This window comes from Castanea sativa, chromosome 5 (assembly GCF_040712315.1).
Source record: "Castanea sativa cultivar Marrone di Chiusa Pesio chromosome 5, ASM4071231v1".
NCBI classification, from domain to species: domain Eukaryota; kingdom Viridiplantae; phylum Streptophyta; class Magnoliopsida; order Fagales; family Fagaceae; genus Castanea; species Castanea sativa.
Window position 1 is genome coordinate 67,752,296 of NC_134017.1, and position 19,320 is coordinate 67,771,615.

The window sequence follows — 19,320 nt, forward strand, 5'->3', positions numbered from 1 at the left end:
ATTTTAGGAAATAGACATATTAAAGAAAATTCAAAATTTCCTAATAAGTTATTAGTATAAGACATATTTAAAAGTGACATCCACAAATGAAGTTTACTCATAATAACATAATTAAACTCAACAAATTTGTGATCATATCCTTAAAAAAGATAAATGAAGTTTTTAAAAATCATTAATTAGAGAGGAAAAAAAAATACTTTTTCCATTAAAAAAATATCTAATCTTTTTATATAAAATAAACTAATTAAAAATTTTAAATTATAGTGTTTATTTTGTTTTGCACTTTCGATTGGACTCATAGGAGTTTGGGCCTGATCCATGTTTATATAACCGCAGTCTGGGTCAGGAAAGGCCCATGACACATACGACAACAAAACTCGTATGCCCATGAAGCAAAAAATGGAAATCATTGACAAACGTGAAAGCAACAACGTTGTAAAATAGAACAGCCAGAAATAATTTTCCCTTACAAGATTCAAAAGCAAGAATCTTTGGAGCCATTCAAAAAATTGGTGGCTTCAGTAAGTGCTACACCCTTACAAGATTCTCTTTCATTCTCTATTACTCTATTCTTTATACTGCTCTTTCTTCTCTCTCTCTCTAAAAACCTTTGTCTTGGGTGCTTTTCTATCCATATGAGCTTATCTAAACCCTGAAAAGGCAAGTCATATTTACCTTTGTTTTCAGGTTTTTATAAATATATATGTTCTATGTTTTATTTTGGGAGATGGGTTATGAACAATTATTTGATTTGAGTTTGGTATTGAGAATGATGGATCAAAATTATGAGCTAAAAACTGGATTCTTGTTAATCTTATGTGTAATGGTATGGACATTTTGTATTTGTCAAGTCTTGTAAAAACAGGTCAAGGAGATAGAACATTTTGTCTGTGTGATAGTGTTGCTCTGAATGACAAATTGACAATTAAGCTGTGTGTGTTCTAGGATCATTTGTTTCGAATTGGGAATTTAGAATCATAAGAATATGATGATTTTTGGCTGTGTACTTTTAGTTTTACTGTGTCTATTTACCAACTAATTTGAGGAATTAAGAAGGGAAGGGATTGCAGTATTATCAAAGCAAACAATAACAATAAATAAATATACTTTTATTGGACATTAATTTAATTGCATAAGATGTAATCAAGTGGATTAGTTCGATTTTTGTGAACTGGGTTTGCAGAATCCTTTGTTCATTTTTTCCTCCACTTGTATTTGAAGATCAAATAGTTCAATTTAAGTTAGAGAGTCCAAAAGGAGTTGAATGCTACACTTGGGTCACTAGTGTAGGATATTTGTAGCCATTTTTCTCATGCCAGAATTCTGTACTTTCTGGAGACTTTGATATGGTCCTTGTACTCATTTTGGTGTTTGCTTTTGTCTATCCTTTTTTTAAAGGTGATATTATCATGGTTCAATCATGCTGATGGAGTATGTTCCGGGAGCTATAACGAAGTGCCAGATATATCTAGACTCCAATACATTGCCTGTAGCATCCTCATGCAAGATTACACATGTGAATTCCTTAATTAATACTTCAATCTGTCCCAGCCTGTTAAGGAACCCTTGTAGTAATATACATATACTGCATAATTCTTCATTTTCTTGGAAAGGCCGTAATCAACTTACAAGTCATCATGTATTGCATCACGTTGCTTCAAAGAGATGGCTGGTAAGCAGTGTTGCAACTGCTCGCTGAACTGATATTTTTTTTACTCAATTTTTGGGTTCTAATTCAGTGCTTAATATATTTACTGTCTTATGCATGATAGTGCCAGTTGGATGATTCCATTCCTGCAGATGATGAATACCGTTCATCACGCAACATAGCAATCAGTTTGTTTAAGCGATTCAAGAATGCTGTTGAGCGGGGAGGAGGTGACAACCTAAAAGTATATTTATTGGGTTGCTTGAACTGTTATTTATTAGGTCAGTTTATAATATAGTTCAAATAACACGTTTATTTACTTGTGCAGGAGTTCATAAGTGCTGGGGTGAATGCTTATGCACTGGGCTGTACTGATGAAGGATTAAGGAAAGAACTTAATGATTTGAGGGAATCTGGTGTTGAAATTGAAGCAATGCAAAGTTATGGTGGAACCACCAGTTTGAAATCCAAGATTTTTTTGGAGGAGGTAAGTCACTTCTTCCTTGTTGAACTCGAACTATTTGTCATGGCACGAGTTTTGAGCTTAATTACTTTCACAGGATATGTTATTGCCCAAAAAATTATTGTTGTGAAGTTTTTGACAACTTTATTCATTATCATTTGAAGCAAAGAGTTTCATCTTTGTAGACTGTGGGTTATAGAAGCATGTCGTTGGTAAATTTAATCATGAGATAGTATTCTAGATGCAAAATACACCCTTTGTGGGGGAAAGGCAACATTTGTTATGATTTTAGGTGGTCACTAAATCTGATGAATGGTTTTGGAATTGGAATCTCATTTTTATATTTGACAATGCAGGTTGATGAGTGCATTTTCTGGTTGAGCATTATATTCATCACCATCATGTGTACACCACAGCCTACTATTGTTAGATGGTCGTCTACACCTCCTGTGTCAGATGAAGTGAGGCTTCAGTGGAAAGGCTTTTGTGCTATAATAGCAAATGCATACTTTATGAGGGGAATGGCATGGTGTGTTACTTTTTGGCATATTTCATTTCCTCTTTTAGCTGCACAAATATTATCAAGCATTCTTGTATTGTTGTATTTAGGCAGGGAGCTTCCTAAAGTGGATGAAGCACCTGGCATCTGTCAATGAAATTTTATAATACTATTTTTCTCGGATATGATAAAGCCACTTACCAGCCAATGATTTTACATTGTTATTACTCTTGCACTTAAACCAACATCTTTAATATTTTGTGCCTGTGTGCATGTAAATTGTAACTTTGCTCATAACCCAACTGCCTGAGCTATTAATTAATATACCATCATTACTTCATTCTGTGATAATACTTGTTTAATTCCTCTTGGCAATTTTAATCTGCTTTCAAACAATATTGGCTGATGTATAATATTAAAACCCTTGGTGGAGGCACACCATTTAGTTAATTCTTTCATATGTTCAATGAAGGCTTCCAGTAAAGACCCTTCAACTAGAGCAAATGGCAGTGGTGGGAAGAGCCGAGGAGCCATCTGTTGTTGCTAGCCGAATGCGATTAGTGTTTAGCACACTTGAGGTTAGCTATCTATATCTGATTTTTCTAATAACTGGAGAAGATCAATGATGACATAAGGTCTACTTTCTTTGATGATTTAGCGTAAGAAAAACATTGAGGCATTAAGCTCTGTATTGATCTATCCTCTGTCAAGTAATTTTTTTACGTTAAAACTTAAAAGTTACATTGTGGATGTGATAATTAGGTTCTCTACTCAAATGTGATAATAGATCAACTGCACAAGTGAAAGAACATTTCTCTTTGGTGTTTTTTAATGGATATATGGAATGTTCTTTTGATAAATTGATCGGTTTGTGCAGGTGGTGAGTCCACAATGGCCTAAAGTGTAGTGCTCCAGTACTGGCGAAACTCCATTTTCCTAAAATCTGATGTTGGGCTTCCAGTTCCATTTGAAGTTGTAAAATAGTCTATAAGAATCATGTGGAAATTTTATTTTAGAATTAGTAGTAGTAGTAGTTGGTGTTGTTGTTGTTGTTATTATTATTTTTTAAAAAAATTTATTGAATTGTAGACTTAGTACATACTGCAATACTTACGAACATATTACTTGATAATTGATATTCTTATGATTTATAAATGCAAAGCTCCCTTTCTCTCTCTCTCAGCCTAAGATTTTGGTTCAGTTAATTGGCTATCTGTGGGGGGTCTAATCACCATTTCTTTGAGGGTGAACCTCCTGTGATTTTTTTGTAAGATTGTTCTTGAACATATCCAACCTCCCACTTACTCCATAGCTGAAACCACTTAGCTTATACGAATTCCATCCTATCTAGAATATCTTTTCGGTCTTAGAAATTTAATTTATAAAAAAAAAAAAGAACAAGTTTAAGAAAATTAAGTTGTGTATGTTTAAGGGTTTATATATTTATTATTTCACTAATGAAGTGTACACATTTTTATGATTACTTGGTTATTCCCCACATGTGCACTGCCTTATCTCACAGATAGCTGTAAATATTTAAGAACGGTCCCAAAGACAACTTCGGTAGATGAGAGTTTGAGTCAAGCCTAAGAAATTATGACTTTATGAAATCATTAGACCAAGCTTGTTATCATAAACTCTTATTAAAAAAAAAAAAAAGGTTTGCAAATACAATTTTTAATCCTAATTTCAAAATTCAATATCATATAGGGGTGGTCAAAAAACTACTCCCATTAAACAACCGCTCTTAAACTGACCAAAGCCAACTATCACATTCTGTTATGGGACTATCAACCATGGCATAGGTAGAAAAACTAACACTTGTGGTGCAAGTGCAATTTCTTTTTTAGAAAACTGCACCGCCCCTTTTAATAAGACCTAATATTATATATATTACAAACAAACAAACGCACTGTTTTATTAATGAAATTAATTTAAAATTGTTTTATTAATGAAATAAATTATAAATTTTGACACAAATGGCATCGTTTAGAAACATATATATAAATACAAAACATACTTCATCCCAAGTCTCCACAAACCCTACCTAGGAGGTGCCATTAGACCAACACGGTCATAGAGACTATGATTGCATTAGGAACAAAACGAATTCTGTTGGTAATCAAATCATAGTCCTCTAATTGGAAACCAAAATTTGAAAATACTAGCATTTTCTTTTGGGCTAATCGAATAAAGAAAAGATGTGTAGTTGGCAATAAAAAAACAAAGGCCCCTAAAAGAGATCTGTGTGTAGCAACTAAAACTGAAAAAAAGGCCTGAGCCCAATCAAAACGCTGCTGGGTTTGAACATTCAAGTTCAACCCCAATCCAATTCAACTATGAACTATATATAATACTGTTCAGTCTTCTCTCCCCAATTCCACAAAGCACAAATGACAGACATCCTAAATTTTTTGCTCTCTCATTCTTAACTCTCATCAGCAGTTGCACCCCGACCACCTCAGTTCCTCTCCTCACCAAGGTTTTCTCTCTCTCTCTCTCTCTCTCTCTCTGAAAGTTTGTTTACTAGTAGAACTGTAAATGCAAAATAGTTATTTATTTATTATATGACTAGCAACCCCATTGTCCATAAGCAGCGGAGAGAGAAGCCAAGCTTCATGCTTTAAAAAAATTGCAGCATTTCAAAACTTGCTCTTCGATTTTTTTTTTTTCCTCTTTTGTGATTTGATTTGATTGATTATGGTCCATTCCATTTTTATTTTTAAATATTTATGTGAAGACTTGTATAGAAAAACAACCAGGCATATTATAAATTGTCCCATTTTTCTAATTTACGAAATTTTATTCATTGCATTGCTGCTCTAATTTTCTCACTTGGGTCTTTCTGCTTTTTCTTTTTTGGTTACATATTTGTTTACACCTTCATTATTGTTGATGCCTATGTGCAAGATATTACAATACCACCATGAGAATGAATATATATATATGCCTTTTTTCTCAATGACCAAAGCTAGGATTTTTATGAGCAATTTATTCTTTGTTTTTTTTTTTTAATGGAATATGTGATCTTTTGGTTAAGAATGATTTTAGTGTGGGATGATTTGTATGCGTGTTTTGTTAGTAAGTACTTGATGCATGAATTTCCTAGGTAACAAACCTCATTCTTTGAAATTTGGCAATTTGCTCATTTGTTTGTAATTTTATGTGAATTATTTATTTTTTTGATATGATCCTATTGAAGTGGCTGATGATGATGGTGGTGGATTTTATTTATCTTTGTAATTTTAAAATAAATAATTAAATTATTTATGGTGTCACTGGTCCAACTCTGGTTGGACTAGAGAACTGGGAACCACTCCCCTTTCTGTTCTTTAACCGGTCTGGTTTTTAGAAACATGGTTATTCCATCTCTCACATTCTCAATCTTTTTTTCTCCCCATTTTTGTTCTCTTTCCTGATTGACTATAAGAATGACCCTTTATCCGTTTCTCTCTGTGTGTATAGATATATTTCTTTAGGAAATGAAAATTGTTCGCTTTGCCTTTCGTTCCTGTCATGATGGCTTCTTGCGCAGATTTCAGCGACCTCCTATAGTTCGAACTCTCTCTACAAATGCAACTTCAGGTATTTTCTTTGTATCTTTCATTTGTATTTGAATATTGCTTGCTGTTTGAGACTAAGCACTTCTGGTTAATGCACATATATTAAGGAGAAATTTTGTGGAGTTTTTCATGATAGGCTATCTTGTTCTAATCTAGGCCATGGTTTTGGTTTTGTTTTTTCAAAGTTTTTTTTTGGGTACAACTTTTTAAGCTTAAATTTTTTGATTTTCGTGCATCTGTCTTTAAACAGGTAGTGGTGTTGGGGATAAACATACTAACTCATTTGAGTCGGCTGACGATTTTGAGCGTCGAATATTTAGTGGCTTCTCTGGGGGTAATTCGAAGTCTGATGCCTTTTTCGGAAAGCTTGATAGATTTACGAAGGCTCACGACAGGTCGGGTTCTAGAATGGGTGAAGGAAGTAATTCCCAGATTTTGGATGGTCTAGATGAAAGTTTTAATACATTATCGGATGGAATGGATGGGAAGTTGAAGAAAGCAGCCACATATTTCGAATTTAATGAGGAAGAAATAGAGAAAGAAGATTATTCGTTTAGACCAGATATGACTTTTAGGGTCGGAATGACTTATGAGACAAAGGTATGTGGTATATCTGCCAAGGCCTTTGTCTTCAGCTATTACAGTTTTTTAATAATCATGGTTTTAAATATTAAAGCTTACCTTTGAGCTACCCGGTTTGTTCAGGGTGTCTAATGTATTCTCTCAAGGAAATAACTTCAATCAGGGCAGTCATAGAATGTGAGATTTATATGTGACACATATTAATGGTTCACTTGTTTTGTGAGATTTATATGTGACACATGTTTTTGGTTCACTTGTTTTCTATTTTACTTTTGCCTAAAAATCTCATGAACCAACATGCTGTGCATTTGTACATATGAACATGCATTTGTGTGTGTGGAATGTGGACAATTTTTTTTTCCTCAAATTGATTGAAATGAATGGATGCATCCATTCTTGAGGGATGAGATGCATGATATAAAAAATCTCATGTTTATTTTGTTTAAACAGTCCCTGGCTTTGTGCAGGATCTTGATCTTAGGAAGCCAGGAGTACGGAAACCCGTCAAAAGGACTGAGTTTGAAGTTACTACAGAGGAGGTTTTGAGAAAGGCTGACTTTAGGGTGAGTTTGGTTTAGTACATTCTCATATGATGACTATAAAATTACATTATGAAAGGATTTACATTCTTTTAAATGCAATCAAGGAAGTATGATTGCTATCGCTGTACAGTGGTATGTCGAATCACACATCCCATGCTTATCACTGATGTTGATCAAGATCTAAACTAGTGTGATAAAATTCTAATGATTGAGACTTTCAATTATTGATCATGTAAGAGCTGGCCTATCAGTAGCTGTGACCACTGGATTGGAGGAATAGTGCATTTCACTGTTGTAAAATCTTTAAAGCTGAGCTTTTTTTTTCCTATTTCTTTCTTATTCCACTTGTAATTAATTGCCAATGGTCTTTGGGTCTAATTGTATCTCTTCCTCATATGCAAAGGTGAAAGAGTGAGGTCATGGATTCAAGTCCATATGGGTTGTGAGTTGTTTACCTTAAAAAAATTGTTATTAATTCAATTTACTCTTTTCTTAGGAAAATCATCTATTTGATCAGTGAAAAGGTAGATGGAGGTGGTTGAAAAAAATAGTATCAAGGTTATGTTGATTCTGATTTTATGATTTTTCTTGTCTGCTACCAAAGTCTGTCACATGTACTTTTTGGCCTTTTCTTGTTTTGTCTGATGGCTGTTGAGATCTTCCTTTACTGTCCTCTGAAGTGAGCCTATATTTATAATATCTAATAGTTGCTAACCCATTGGACAGATGAGTTCTAACATAATTTTTTTTTTCTCTCTCTAATATTTATTTATTTATTTTTGGTCTATATATGAAATTTGATAATTATGGTAGTTATTAATATACATTTATTATGATTGTGTATGGAATTATATATTCTACTATTTAATGAAATATAATGTACTAAGATTCAAATGGAGGGTTTAAATATAGTTTAGAATTTAAATTCAATAAAAAAATATATACATTAGAATAATGGCATGTAAAATTGTGTTAAGATTCTAATGGAGGGTTTTAATATAGAATTTAATTTAATTTTAATTAAAAAAAAAAAGATTAACGTCATATAAAATTGTAAGGCTTCATTTATAGATTGGAATTTTTTTTTTCTTTGTCAAAGTCATTGACTACTGCAGTAATTTTAAGTTCAAATTAGGCTATGTCTGCCTTCTTGATCTTCATTACTTGTTCTATGCAGAATGTCAGATTCCTTGCAAACTTCATAACAGAGGCTGGAATCATTATCAAGAGGAGCAAGGTAAAAAGGAAAGAAAATATGAAGGAATGATATGTGTCTTTGCGAAATTCATAAAGCTTCTTGGGATTGAATTTGATTGAACTTCTGTTGACAATGGCATGTGAATATTCCTGTTATTTCATTGTGCAGACTCGCATTAGCGCCAAGGCCCAGAGGAAGGTTGCTAGGGAGATCAAAACAGCCCGAGCTTTTGGTTTAATGCCTTTCACAACAATGGGGACAAAATCATTTGTTTTTGGAAAAACAATGGAAGCTCGTGATGAGGATTTTGAATATGAAACTTATGATAGTCGTTTCAGTGCTGATGAGAATGCTAAAGAGGCCCTCTGAGAGCCTAGGTTACGAGGTGAATGTTAACTCTCTATGCTCTTTTTGCCAATGACGCAATTGAACACCTTTTATTTTTTTGGGAAAAAAAGAAAGTCATGGAAAATATATCTTGACAATTAGTTGCATTGAACTTCTAGTGCATCCTGGAACTCAATGATCTAGTTGGTGTGTTGTGTATCAATAATTTTGTTGGTATAGACAAAAAACATAATCATTATCCTGGTAAATTCATGGCTGTAAGGATTCATCATTTTTAAAAAATGAACCTCATTGAGGCCTATAACTAAGATGTCCAGTCTGACATGCCATATATTCACTGCAGTAGCAATTATTATCATTGGCTCAACTGGTTGAAGAGATTTGTCTTTTTGACTTATAGTCATTGTAGCAACAGCTTATCTTCTATTAATTATATATGTTCTCTTTAAATACTATAAGACCTGGTAGAATCAATGGGTGCTATCAGAGTTACCATAATTCGTCGTTATCCTAGCGAACCGTGATCTGGGTTGCTTGATCCAAAATGTGGTACATTTTCATTCCAATATGCTAATTTTGTGTTTTCTTTTTTCGGTGGTCACTTTTTTATTTTATTTAAAAGTAAGTTTCGACCCCAATGGGGAAGGGGACATTCGAACCAACGACCTCCATGCATGAGCTGTGTCCTCAGCCAATTGTCCTACTCCTTGGGCTCCTTATTTTGGAAAACCAAACTACAATCTACTAGTTAAGGTGTTGATTGGTGACTTTGTAAAGGTTGCACTTTGTCATTATCCCTTAAGCATTGTGAATGCTATTAGGGAAATATTTAATTCTTTTGCCAACTTTTGCTCCTCTTTGTCAATATCCCTTCAGGTATTTGAATGCCATTAATATGAATTATTTGTTTTTAAGTATTTTGTATTTGTACTGAGTTCTCTGGTTGAATAATTTTCAAAGTATATGCTGTTAATTGGTTGGCTTTCTAACCATAACAATAGTTAAAGATCTGATCTATAAGAAAACACATGCTCCCCTCTCTATGCTTTAGTATTGTTGCAAAGTATTTCTGGGTTATTTTTGTTAATGCTGAATTGTTCTTTTGATTTTGCACTTGTTTAAACCTAAGTAGTTGGGCCCAGTGGATCAAAATGACTTTAGAGAGGCATGAGATGTTGCCTCAAAGAAATTTGGGCCTTTTTATCACTAATGATTGCATGCTTTATTATATGTAAAATTGGGAGAAATATTATTAAAAAAGAAAATGAGAGAAATATGAAAAATTGGAGTTGATTATTTCCATGAGACATTCTAATGTACTGCAGATGGTGAAGGCTGTTGCTTATGATTGGATGAGCACTTGTAGTACTCTCTTATTCTGTCTATATTATATATGTGTGGGTGTGTGGTCTCTTTCCTGTACTTTAAATATGGGTAATTTGTAAGAGCATTACCAATGAGCTTAACTGAGTTCTAATTAAATATTTTGCTGGAAAGTCATGTTCCCATTTTGGCTACCTACCCTTTTTTAATACACCCTCCAACAAACTCTATTGTTTTCTCTATTCTATTGAAATATTCTTATTTCTATTCAATCTTTATTGTTTACCGCCAAACAGCCCGATAATCTCAAACTCACCCAAAATCAGCAAACAAACCCACAAATAAATCCACAAACAAACCCAGCAAATAACTCTGAATCACATGCAAAATTAGCAAACAAAAAGACATTAAAAAAATCCAGTAAGCGGCAGCTCAATCAGTTGGTATCGACGGAGTGTTGCTTTGGTCCAATGGCAGTGGGTCTCAAATGACGGCGGCAATCTTGGATGAGAGAGAGAGATGTTGGGAAATAAAAACTACGGGTCTGTTTGGTAATGTTGTTTGAACAACAGTTTTCGTTGTTTAAACAATACAATACGTATTTTCACAACATTTTTTCACTCATATGTATTTTCACAAAACTTAAACAACGTTACTAGAAATCTCTTACTAAATAGGCTCTACCTTTATCAATACTTTATTACACATCAATCAAAAATAGCCAGTCTAGCATGTGTAATTTCTTGTGTTCATAAAAACTACCTTTATTAATACTTTATTACACATCAATCATAAATTGCCATCTTAGCATATATGTAATTTCTTGTGTTCGTAGCACTGCTGATTCTAAAAATTCTTGAATAGCATTGTTTGAGTCAAGCTATTATAATGCTATTATATAGTCGCACCAACAATCAATTGAGAAATCACCATTTTTTTATTTGAAAAATATGGATGATGGAAAAAGGAAGAACATATGTAATTGACAAAAAAAAAAAAATAGAGTTTGTTTATTATAAAAATGTGGCTAGCCAGAAAAAAAAAAAATCATATTTTTTATTCAAATTTGGCTAAAGATTTTTTTACCTCGACTCATATATGGATATACCCTTCTTTTCTCTTTATGCCTTGGTTTTTATATATATATGGTCTGTTTGGTTGTATTATTAAAACAATTTGTTTAAACTTGTACCAAAGTTGTTGTGGAACAATATAAAAAGAAGGGCTAATTACAACTTATCAACCTATGGTTTGACCAAAATTTAAGTTGCTTACTCGTGGTTTGAAATTTAACACTTTACTTACTTGAGGTTAGCTCAGTTAAGATTTCGTTACCTACCTCTGTTAAAAATGAGGCTAAATATGTTTTTTTTTTTTTTCTCTCTTTTTTATGTCTCTCTCCTCTCAAAACATAAAAAAAATAAAAGAATAAGAAAAAACAAAATAAAAAAGTAAGGGTTTTTTTCATTCATAGCGCTCAGTTAAATGATACATCAATATTTGTTCTAGTCCAAATTTTGAGGCTAAACAGGAAGATTGTACGGAAGGTAACCCCAGATTAAACTAGACCACATGGTGTGGGATAATTGACTCTCAAACAACCACAATATCTTTTATTATGGCTTGCCATCGCCATTATTGGACTATATCTTATTTTATTTTATTTTTTTATTTGGCGAATTGGTCTGGCTTTTATCTTTCAACATTTGGTTAAAGCTCGATACTTTAGAATTCTATCTGACCTAAAGTTGCATTGTGTGTTTCCTCCAACTTGAGTGGACTTGAGTACTAACTAATTTCATAATTGAAGTTTTATTCATAATCCTCTAATATGATTCTTCTCCTTTTATTCAGTTTTAACCTCATGTCATAATGGTCTCAAGTTCTTGAAAACCCTTACTTTTTGGTCTTGTTTTTTCTTATTCTTTTATGTTTTATTATGTTTTGAGAGGAGAAAGACACAAGAAAGAGCAAAAGTACATATTTAGTCTCATTTTTAATAGAGGTGGGTAACGGAACCCTAACTGAGCTAACTTCAGGTGGGTAAAATGCTAAATTTCAAATTATGGGTAGGCAACATAAATTTCGGCCAAACTACAAGTGAATAAGTCGTAATTAGCCCTAGAAAAAAAGAAGGTGCTATTACTGAAAAAGCCAAAGATTGCCTAGTCAAGCAATTTCATGAGGTGATGCCAAGAAACATTGTCAATTTTCTTGTGCCATTCAATTCTATAGCTTATGATCGTTGTACTTAACCATTACTGTATATGTTTTTCTTTTTCTTTTTTTAAAAAACTAGTACTGTATATGTGTATTGTTTTTTTAATGCACTTTTTAAAGTTTTTTCACCATCGCGCACCATTAGCGTCCACAAATATAAGTACTCGTAAAGTATAAGAGATAAAGATTTGACTAAAGTAGAATTCTATCTCAAATAAATAAATAAATAAAAAGTTAAAATCTATCCAATTATGTTAAAAAAATTTCCAGCAGGGGGTTTAAGATCAGTGGTACACAGTGCCCACGTGTTAAAAACTAATTATCATTTATCTATATGTAATTAATGAGTCAATACCAGATCCCATCTAATAAAGTTAATGCGTAGCTTCTAAAAAAATATTAATAACGTTAAGGTATAATGTATTACTATTATGTTAGAAATATCATGAAAGTACCTAACCAAAGTCAACATCTATACAAAATGATTAGATTTAGACATTTCCCCCGTGATTACACAGGTATCCCAAAAAATTGTTGATCTTAAAGAAAATGGTATCCAAAAAATAAAAAATAGTGTTTTAGAAACACTATTTCAGTTTTACATATCAATACAAGACATTCCAAACCTTTAAAGTTTAAGGCACGTTCTAAACAGCTTATCCAAATAGTTCAAACTTCAAAGGAGTCCAGCTTTGAGCTTTTGCTGCAATGGCATTCCCTTAAAAACTTCAACTTTCAACCCAATTACTTATCCAATTCGAATTAGATTGGTTTCCACTTTCCAGTGACAATGAGAACCTTTACCATATTTAATTACCATATTTTTAATGCAGCGACTTCATAACCCACTCTGGGACTGCATTGACAATTACCATTGAATATTTGGCGGCTAACACTACAAGGTTACGCAGTTTAAGCTCTTAGATGCATAAAATAAATTTTAAAACCACCACTTGTTATGTTAAGCCCCTAAAAATAATACTATCACCACCGAATTCACTTAACCACTGCTTATTTTCAGTCCTTGTTCGTTATTTTACTCAGTCTCTCTTTGTCAACTCATTCCCAGAATCCCATTCTTATTCTTTCTTCTTCTTCTTCTACTTCAACTCTATCTCTGTCTCTTTCTCTTCCTGTTCTATTAATGAAGAAGAAAAAACCACCAGTGTCACAATCTTTCCAATGAAAATCTCATCACCCTTTTCCCTCACTAGCACCATCAACCTTATAGTTATTACCTTGATATCTTTTTCACTGCAAACTGTTGTTTATTGTCTCGGCTCAGCCTCCACCATCACCATTACCTATGGCACTGACACTGTCTGTGGTATCATTGCTGCTGAGCCTACTCAGAGAATCCAATGCTACCAAAACGGTCAGATCATTTCGGTCCAACCCAATATCTCCTTTCAAGCCATCTCAGGTGGCTGCGGCTTCTTCTGCGGCCTCAGGTCTGATGGCTTCAGCATCCTATGCTGGGACACTACTACCTCATCAAACTCAACCTTTAAACCAAAACGTATATATTACAATGAAACAATTAAAATGACTGATCTATCTGTTGGTGATGCTCAAGTTTGTGCCAGAGAGGTCAACTCTGGTATAGCCAAGTGCTGGAGAGGAAGTAATGAAGCTGGGTCTAAATCTACATCACCTGGAGAGGCATTGAGGTTTCGTGCAATCACATCTGGGAGGGGTTTTTCATGTGGGATTTTGAAGATCAATAGAACAGTTTTATGTTGGGGTAATGTTAGTACTGGAGCTGAGATTCAGAGACAGTTTGAGAATTTGTCAATGTCAACCTTAGTTTCCGGGGAGTCTCATGCTTGTGGTTTGACATTGACTGGGATTTTGGTTTGCAAAGGGAACAATGGTTCCGGTCAACTGGATGTTCCTTTTAGCTCTGCTTATCAGTTTTCTGGTTTGGCATTGGGAGCAAATTTTACTTGTGCTATTAAGGCAAGAAATGGATTGGTGGCATGTTGGGGTGGAAAAAACAGTTTTGAATTTGATAGCAATGTTATTGAAAATATTTCCTTTGAGTCTATTGTTGCAGGTTTGGATTTTGCTTGCGGGTTAACATCGAGAAATTTATATATGATTTGTTGGGGTCCGGGTTGGTCTAGTAGGCCAAGCGAGCTTCCATTAGGAATGATTATTCCAGGACCATGTGTTCAAGCTTCATGTAATACATGTGGTACATATCCAAATTCTGAGGCTCTGTGTGATGGGTCTGGAAATATATGCAAGTCTTGCCAGACTCAACTTCCAGTTGCAGTGTCATTGCCACCTACAACAACATCACCATCACAGCCAGTTCCTCCATCAACCAAATCCCCCAACAAGGTTTCAATAGCGTTTGTGATTGTTGGATCGGTGGGGGCTTTTGTGGGCATTTGCTCAATTGTCTTTTGCATATGGACTGGAGTATGTGGTTTCTTGCGGAAGAATACTCATACTTCTGTTCAACCCACAACTACTGACGGCAATGTGCATACTGCTGCTGTGCCTCACATTGGTTCTAATTTCCCAACTTCAAGATCATATTCCAGCAAGCATCAAAGCCCCAGGATTATGGGGAGGCAGAGAAGTGGGTCATCAACATCATCCAGGCATGCGGACAAGACTCGGATATTTTCTTTCTCAGAGCTTTCCACTGCCACCAACAACTTCTCTTTGGAGAACAAGATTGGTGCTGGGAGCTTTGGTACTGTTTACAAAGGCAAGCTTGCGGATGGCTGTGAAGTGGCCATTAAGAGGGGAGAAACTTCTATCAAAATGAAGAAATTTCAGGAAAAAGAAATTGCTTTTGATGCTGAATTGGCATTGTTATCTCGGCTTCACCATAAGCACTTAGTGGGGTTAATTGGATTCTGTGAAGAAAGGGATGAGAGGCTTTTGGTTTATGAGTACATGAGCAATGGTTCACTCCATGATCACTTGCATAACAAGAACAACATTGATAGAAGTGGTAGCATTTGGAATTCTTGGAAAATGAGGATCAAAATCGCATTAGACGCTGCTAGGGGAATTGAGTATCTGCACAACTACGCGGTGCCACCCATTATTCATAGAGACATTAAGTCCTCAAATATACTTTTAGATGCAAATTGGACTGCAAGAGTGTCTGACTTCGGATTGTCACTAATGGGACCAGTATCTGAACATGAATCCATGTCAATCAAGGCGGTTGGAACAGTTGGCTACATAGATCCTGAGTGCTATGTATTAAACGTTTTGACAACTAAGAGTGATGTCTATGGCTTAGGGGTGGTCTTATTAGAGCTTTTGACAGGGAAGCGAGCTGTGTTCAAGAATGAAGAGGATGGGACAGGACCTATGGGCGTGGTGGAGTATGCAGGGCCACTAATATTGGCAGGGCAGCTAAAAAAGGTATTGGATAAAGCGGTTAGGCCGCTGGAGATGAATGAGGCTGAGGCAGTTAGGCTGGTGGCTTACACTGCTATGCATTGTGTGCACTTGGAGGGAAAGGAGAGGCCTAACATGAGCGACATTGTTGCCAATTTGGAGAGAGCCCTGGCTCTTTGTGAGGACAACCCTGGTAGCCTCTCTCCTGCTACATTGTCCATTCATTCAGAATGAAACCCCCCAAATGGCAATGGTTATTATTTTTTCATTTATTCTTAAAAGGGTAATTTTTTTCTAAATGATATTCTATTGTGGTATTAATCACATTTTCGATCTCCTATACTACTTTTCTGTAATATAGTGCAATAACAAAGCAAAGTATCTCTCTTTTCATGGGTGTTTTTTTTCTAGGTTGAGGTTTGTAGGGAAAAGGAAGATGACGAAAAGGGAATTTTGGGTTTAATATGTTTTTCCCTTTGGACTGTTAATTTGATTGAGCATTGATCATGTTACAAAAGATGAACTTGATGAATTACCTTCAACTGACCCTGTTCTTGGGATAAGCTCTTCTTCTTCCAAAAAAAAAAGCAGATGTATGGTCTACCCTTCTCTTTCTGTTTGGAATTTCTGAATGTTGAACCATTTTCTAATAGATCCACTTGTGAAATTGTTTTTCAGTCTCTTTAATGCATGGTATGCTGATATGCTAAATTTGTTATTTGTTTCCTGGTTCTAAATAATGAAATATTATAGCCCAGTAATCAAATTTACGTTCTGTTTGATAGGAGGAATTAATGGCTTTTAAGTTTGATTGACATATTGTGCCAATCCTTATTCATCTTGTAGTGCTTTGGTTTTGATGGAGTGTATAACTGAGACTCTATCCAAGCTGTGTCATTAACAAGATTTCATTTGGAATGGATTTTCACAGCACTTCATGTTGGTGAACTTAATTGATTCCTATTCCCACATATATATATATCAAATTTTGTACTTTGATTATGTACTTAAGAGTAAGTTTTTTCATCAAGTGTGTGCCTTAATTAGTTTTATAAAAATAAGCATGATTTGCTTGTGATCTAATTTAACATAGTCTGGCATCATTCTCTCTCTCTCTTGAAATTGAATCTTTTGCTTCTCTCATTCTGTTGCAACCAATTTCTTTCTGTTATTACTTACTAGAGGAAGCACTTCATTGGTAAAAACTTGCAACTTTATCCCCATGGATTTTCTGGAATTGAGCTTTAGGATTTTCTCAAATGATTTATGTTTTAACCATCACTCTGATCGAGGATTTTGCTCAAATGATTTATGTCTTAACCATCACTCTGATTGCAATATGTTTCCTTTGTCACTAATACTTGTCTGATATGTGCATTTTGAAGAAATGCTTAAGACCAATTAATCATACAGAACACAATAGTACCAAAACTCTTAGTTAATTACAAACCTAAACTATTCAAATTGTTCCCTTATTGGTATTTTATGCTTCCCATCATTCTCAAACTGTTGGCAGAGCATTGGAGCAATCCCAATCAAACTTTATAATTGCAGAATTCATAACAAAACAAAAGAACATGACAAAAAGACAGTTGCTGGTGAAAGTAAAGCTTCAAAAATGACCTAATGACACAGGTTGATTTCTTGGGGTTCTTGCAATGCATATGCCAGGTATGCAGTAAGGAGGAGATTGAAAAGTAGGCAGTTCTGGTATGAGCCATTTGGACATTAAGGAATAAGTATTATTTTGAGGGCATGCAACTGCACCCACAGCAGATTTTGGATATGCCTCAGGTACCATTGCGCGACTACAAGAAAGTTTCCCAGCTCCATCAAATTGACTATAGCGGCCAAAGAGAAGAAAATAGTAGCAGTCCATGAAGGTTTATGGGTTGAACCTTTGGTCTCAGTATGTAAGCTTGTTGAGAAGGAAATTGTGATTTTTGTAGAAAGTAGCAGCCGGTGGCAAATAGCTGCAATACTCTGTATACTCGCTGTTAAACTGTTGATAAAAAAAAAAAAAAAAAAAGTTTAACCGTTTTTTACTTCTACCTCTTAAAACAAAAATCATTAAGCAGATTTTTTTTGGGTATAAAATTAGTTTGAACTTCAAAAAGGTAAGCAGAAAATGAGTGTTGGTATTTTTTTTTTTGTTGTGTGTCCTCAAAGTAGATCTTCAACCACTATCTAGACACTAAAAACTCTCAACTAAATTACATTAAAAAATGTTTTGAAAGCAATTTGCCAACACTAAAATACTTTTAGCCTAACATTAGCCATAGATTTGTTTTAAATGAAATGAAGAGGGTCCATGTTTTTTTCTTTAATAGACAATTTTCCAGGATGGTATCTCCTCAATTGATCAATTCGAATCATATGAACTTCACAACTCATAACAAACAGCAATATTAATAAAGATGTGCTTGAATCAACCAAAATAAAGCTCCAAAGAGCAAATTGACCCATATGACCAAAAAGGTATATTCCCAATCAATCCACAATGAGCCAATTGAACCCCAAACCTCACAAGAAGAAGCGAATCAATCAAAACTAAGATAAACCCCTCTTGTATCAATCAATCTAAAGGCAAATCAATATATATATATAAAAGCAGAGACCTCAACTGAGAGATCATGAGGTTCTGCCAAGTGGCACCCTTCTTTGATTTAGCCATTCAGCTTTTTATTTTTATTTTTTCTACTTCCATCTCATCATTTAACACTGCTACTCTACGTTTCTCTCAACTCTTCCACTTCCCCATTAATTCCATAGGCTATTCAAAATTCTAAAACATTTTTTTAGTTCTCTCAACTCTTCCACTTCCACGGTTATAAAATGCTTCAGCGGTCTCAATGATGATGCAAAGCATGCCGCATCATATTTACAAGCATGGAAGTCTAAGCAAGTCAGGTGTGAAGTTAACAAGGCTGCACACCGAATGGCAAACAAGGTTGCATTGTTTCCGGATAGTCCTTCCATTTGGTTTTAGGATGTGCATGATTGTATTGCTAATATTGTTGAAGTCTAATTCTCATCTGTAAGGACTAATTCGTAGTAATAGAATGCCCTCTTACCATCACTTCTATCTTCTTTTTAAGTTTCTCCTTTTTATATTTATTTTTTTTCCTTTCTAAAATTTTTAGTTTGTCAATGCGATTGCTAGCTTTGCATGATTAATCACAAGTATGCTATAGTGGTGATTCAAAAACATTGTTTTATTACTCACAGTTTTATAACTTAACATTTTGCTTGTGTAGGCTAGATAGTGCTCTAAATGTGACTAAATTCAAACATGGCAAGAGTTTAAAATATTGTTCTTTTTTCCCTTTTCGGAAAAGGCGTTGCATTCTTGGGTAAGTAAGAGGAAACACAAATACAATAGTTTATCAAATATGAACTAAATTTATTTACGATATAAAATTTATCTATATAAAACCAACAAGGAATTGGTCATTGAAGAAAAAAAAAAACAACACGTGGTTAGGGTTTTGTTGTGTTGATATCAATGTAAGAGAAAAGTTAACGGATGCCTTAAGGGTTTAGGTTTATGATATATATATATATA

The 19,320-nt window shown here is 34.3% G+C and overlaps 3 protein-coding genes across 4 annotated transcripts; all 3 read left to right on the plus strand.

Annotated features, from left to right (window-relative positions):
- Positions 1–401: 401 nt before the first annotated feature.
- LOC142633878 (uncharacterized) lies at positions 402–3,792 on the plus strand. 2 transcript variants are annotated; one of them, XM_075808136.1, is made up of 7 exons: positions 402–521; positions 1,399–1,672; positions 1,773–1,892; positions 1,977–2,135; positions 2,468–2,640; positions 3,083–3,188; positions 3,488–3,792. In XM_075808136.1, the coding sequence occupies exons 2-7, from the start codon at positions 1,421–1,423 to the stop codon at positions 3,515–3,517; spliced, it is 840 nt and encodes a 279-aa protein (XP_075664251.1). In that variant the 5' UTR covers positions 402–521; positions 1,399–1,420; the 3' UTR covers positions 3,518–3,792. The 2 variants fall into 2 exon arrangements, with proteins under 2 accessions (XP_075664251.1, XP_075664250.1); XM_075808135.1 differs by having other exon boundaries at positions 416–660.
- Positions 3,793–4,979: 1,187 nt separating this feature from the next.
- Positions 4,980–9,176, plus strand: LOC142633553 (uncharacterized). Its single transcript, XM_075807794.1, has 6 exons — positions 4,980–5,092; positions 6,076–6,195; positions 6,424–6,773; positions 7,223–7,318; positions 8,475–8,534; positions 8,664–9,176. Exons 2-6 carry the CDS (start codon positions 6,093–6,095, stop codon positions 8,862–8,864), a joined length of 810 nt encoding a protein of 269 aa, XP_075663909.1. The 5' UTR covers positions 4,980–5,092; positions 6,076–6,092; the 3' UTR covers positions 8,865–9,176.
- LOC142633552 (putative serine/threonine-protein kinase-like protein CCR3) lies at positions 5,920–15,989 on the plus strand. Its single transcript, XM_075807793.1, has 2 exons — positions 5,920–6,069; positions 13,618–15,989. Exons 1-2 carry the CDS (start codon positions 6,042–6,044, stop codon positions 15,987–15,989), a joined length of 2,400 nt encoding a protein of 799 aa, XP_075663908.1. The 5' UTR covers positions 5,920–6,041.
- Positions 15,990–19,320: the final 3,331 nt, after the last annotated feature.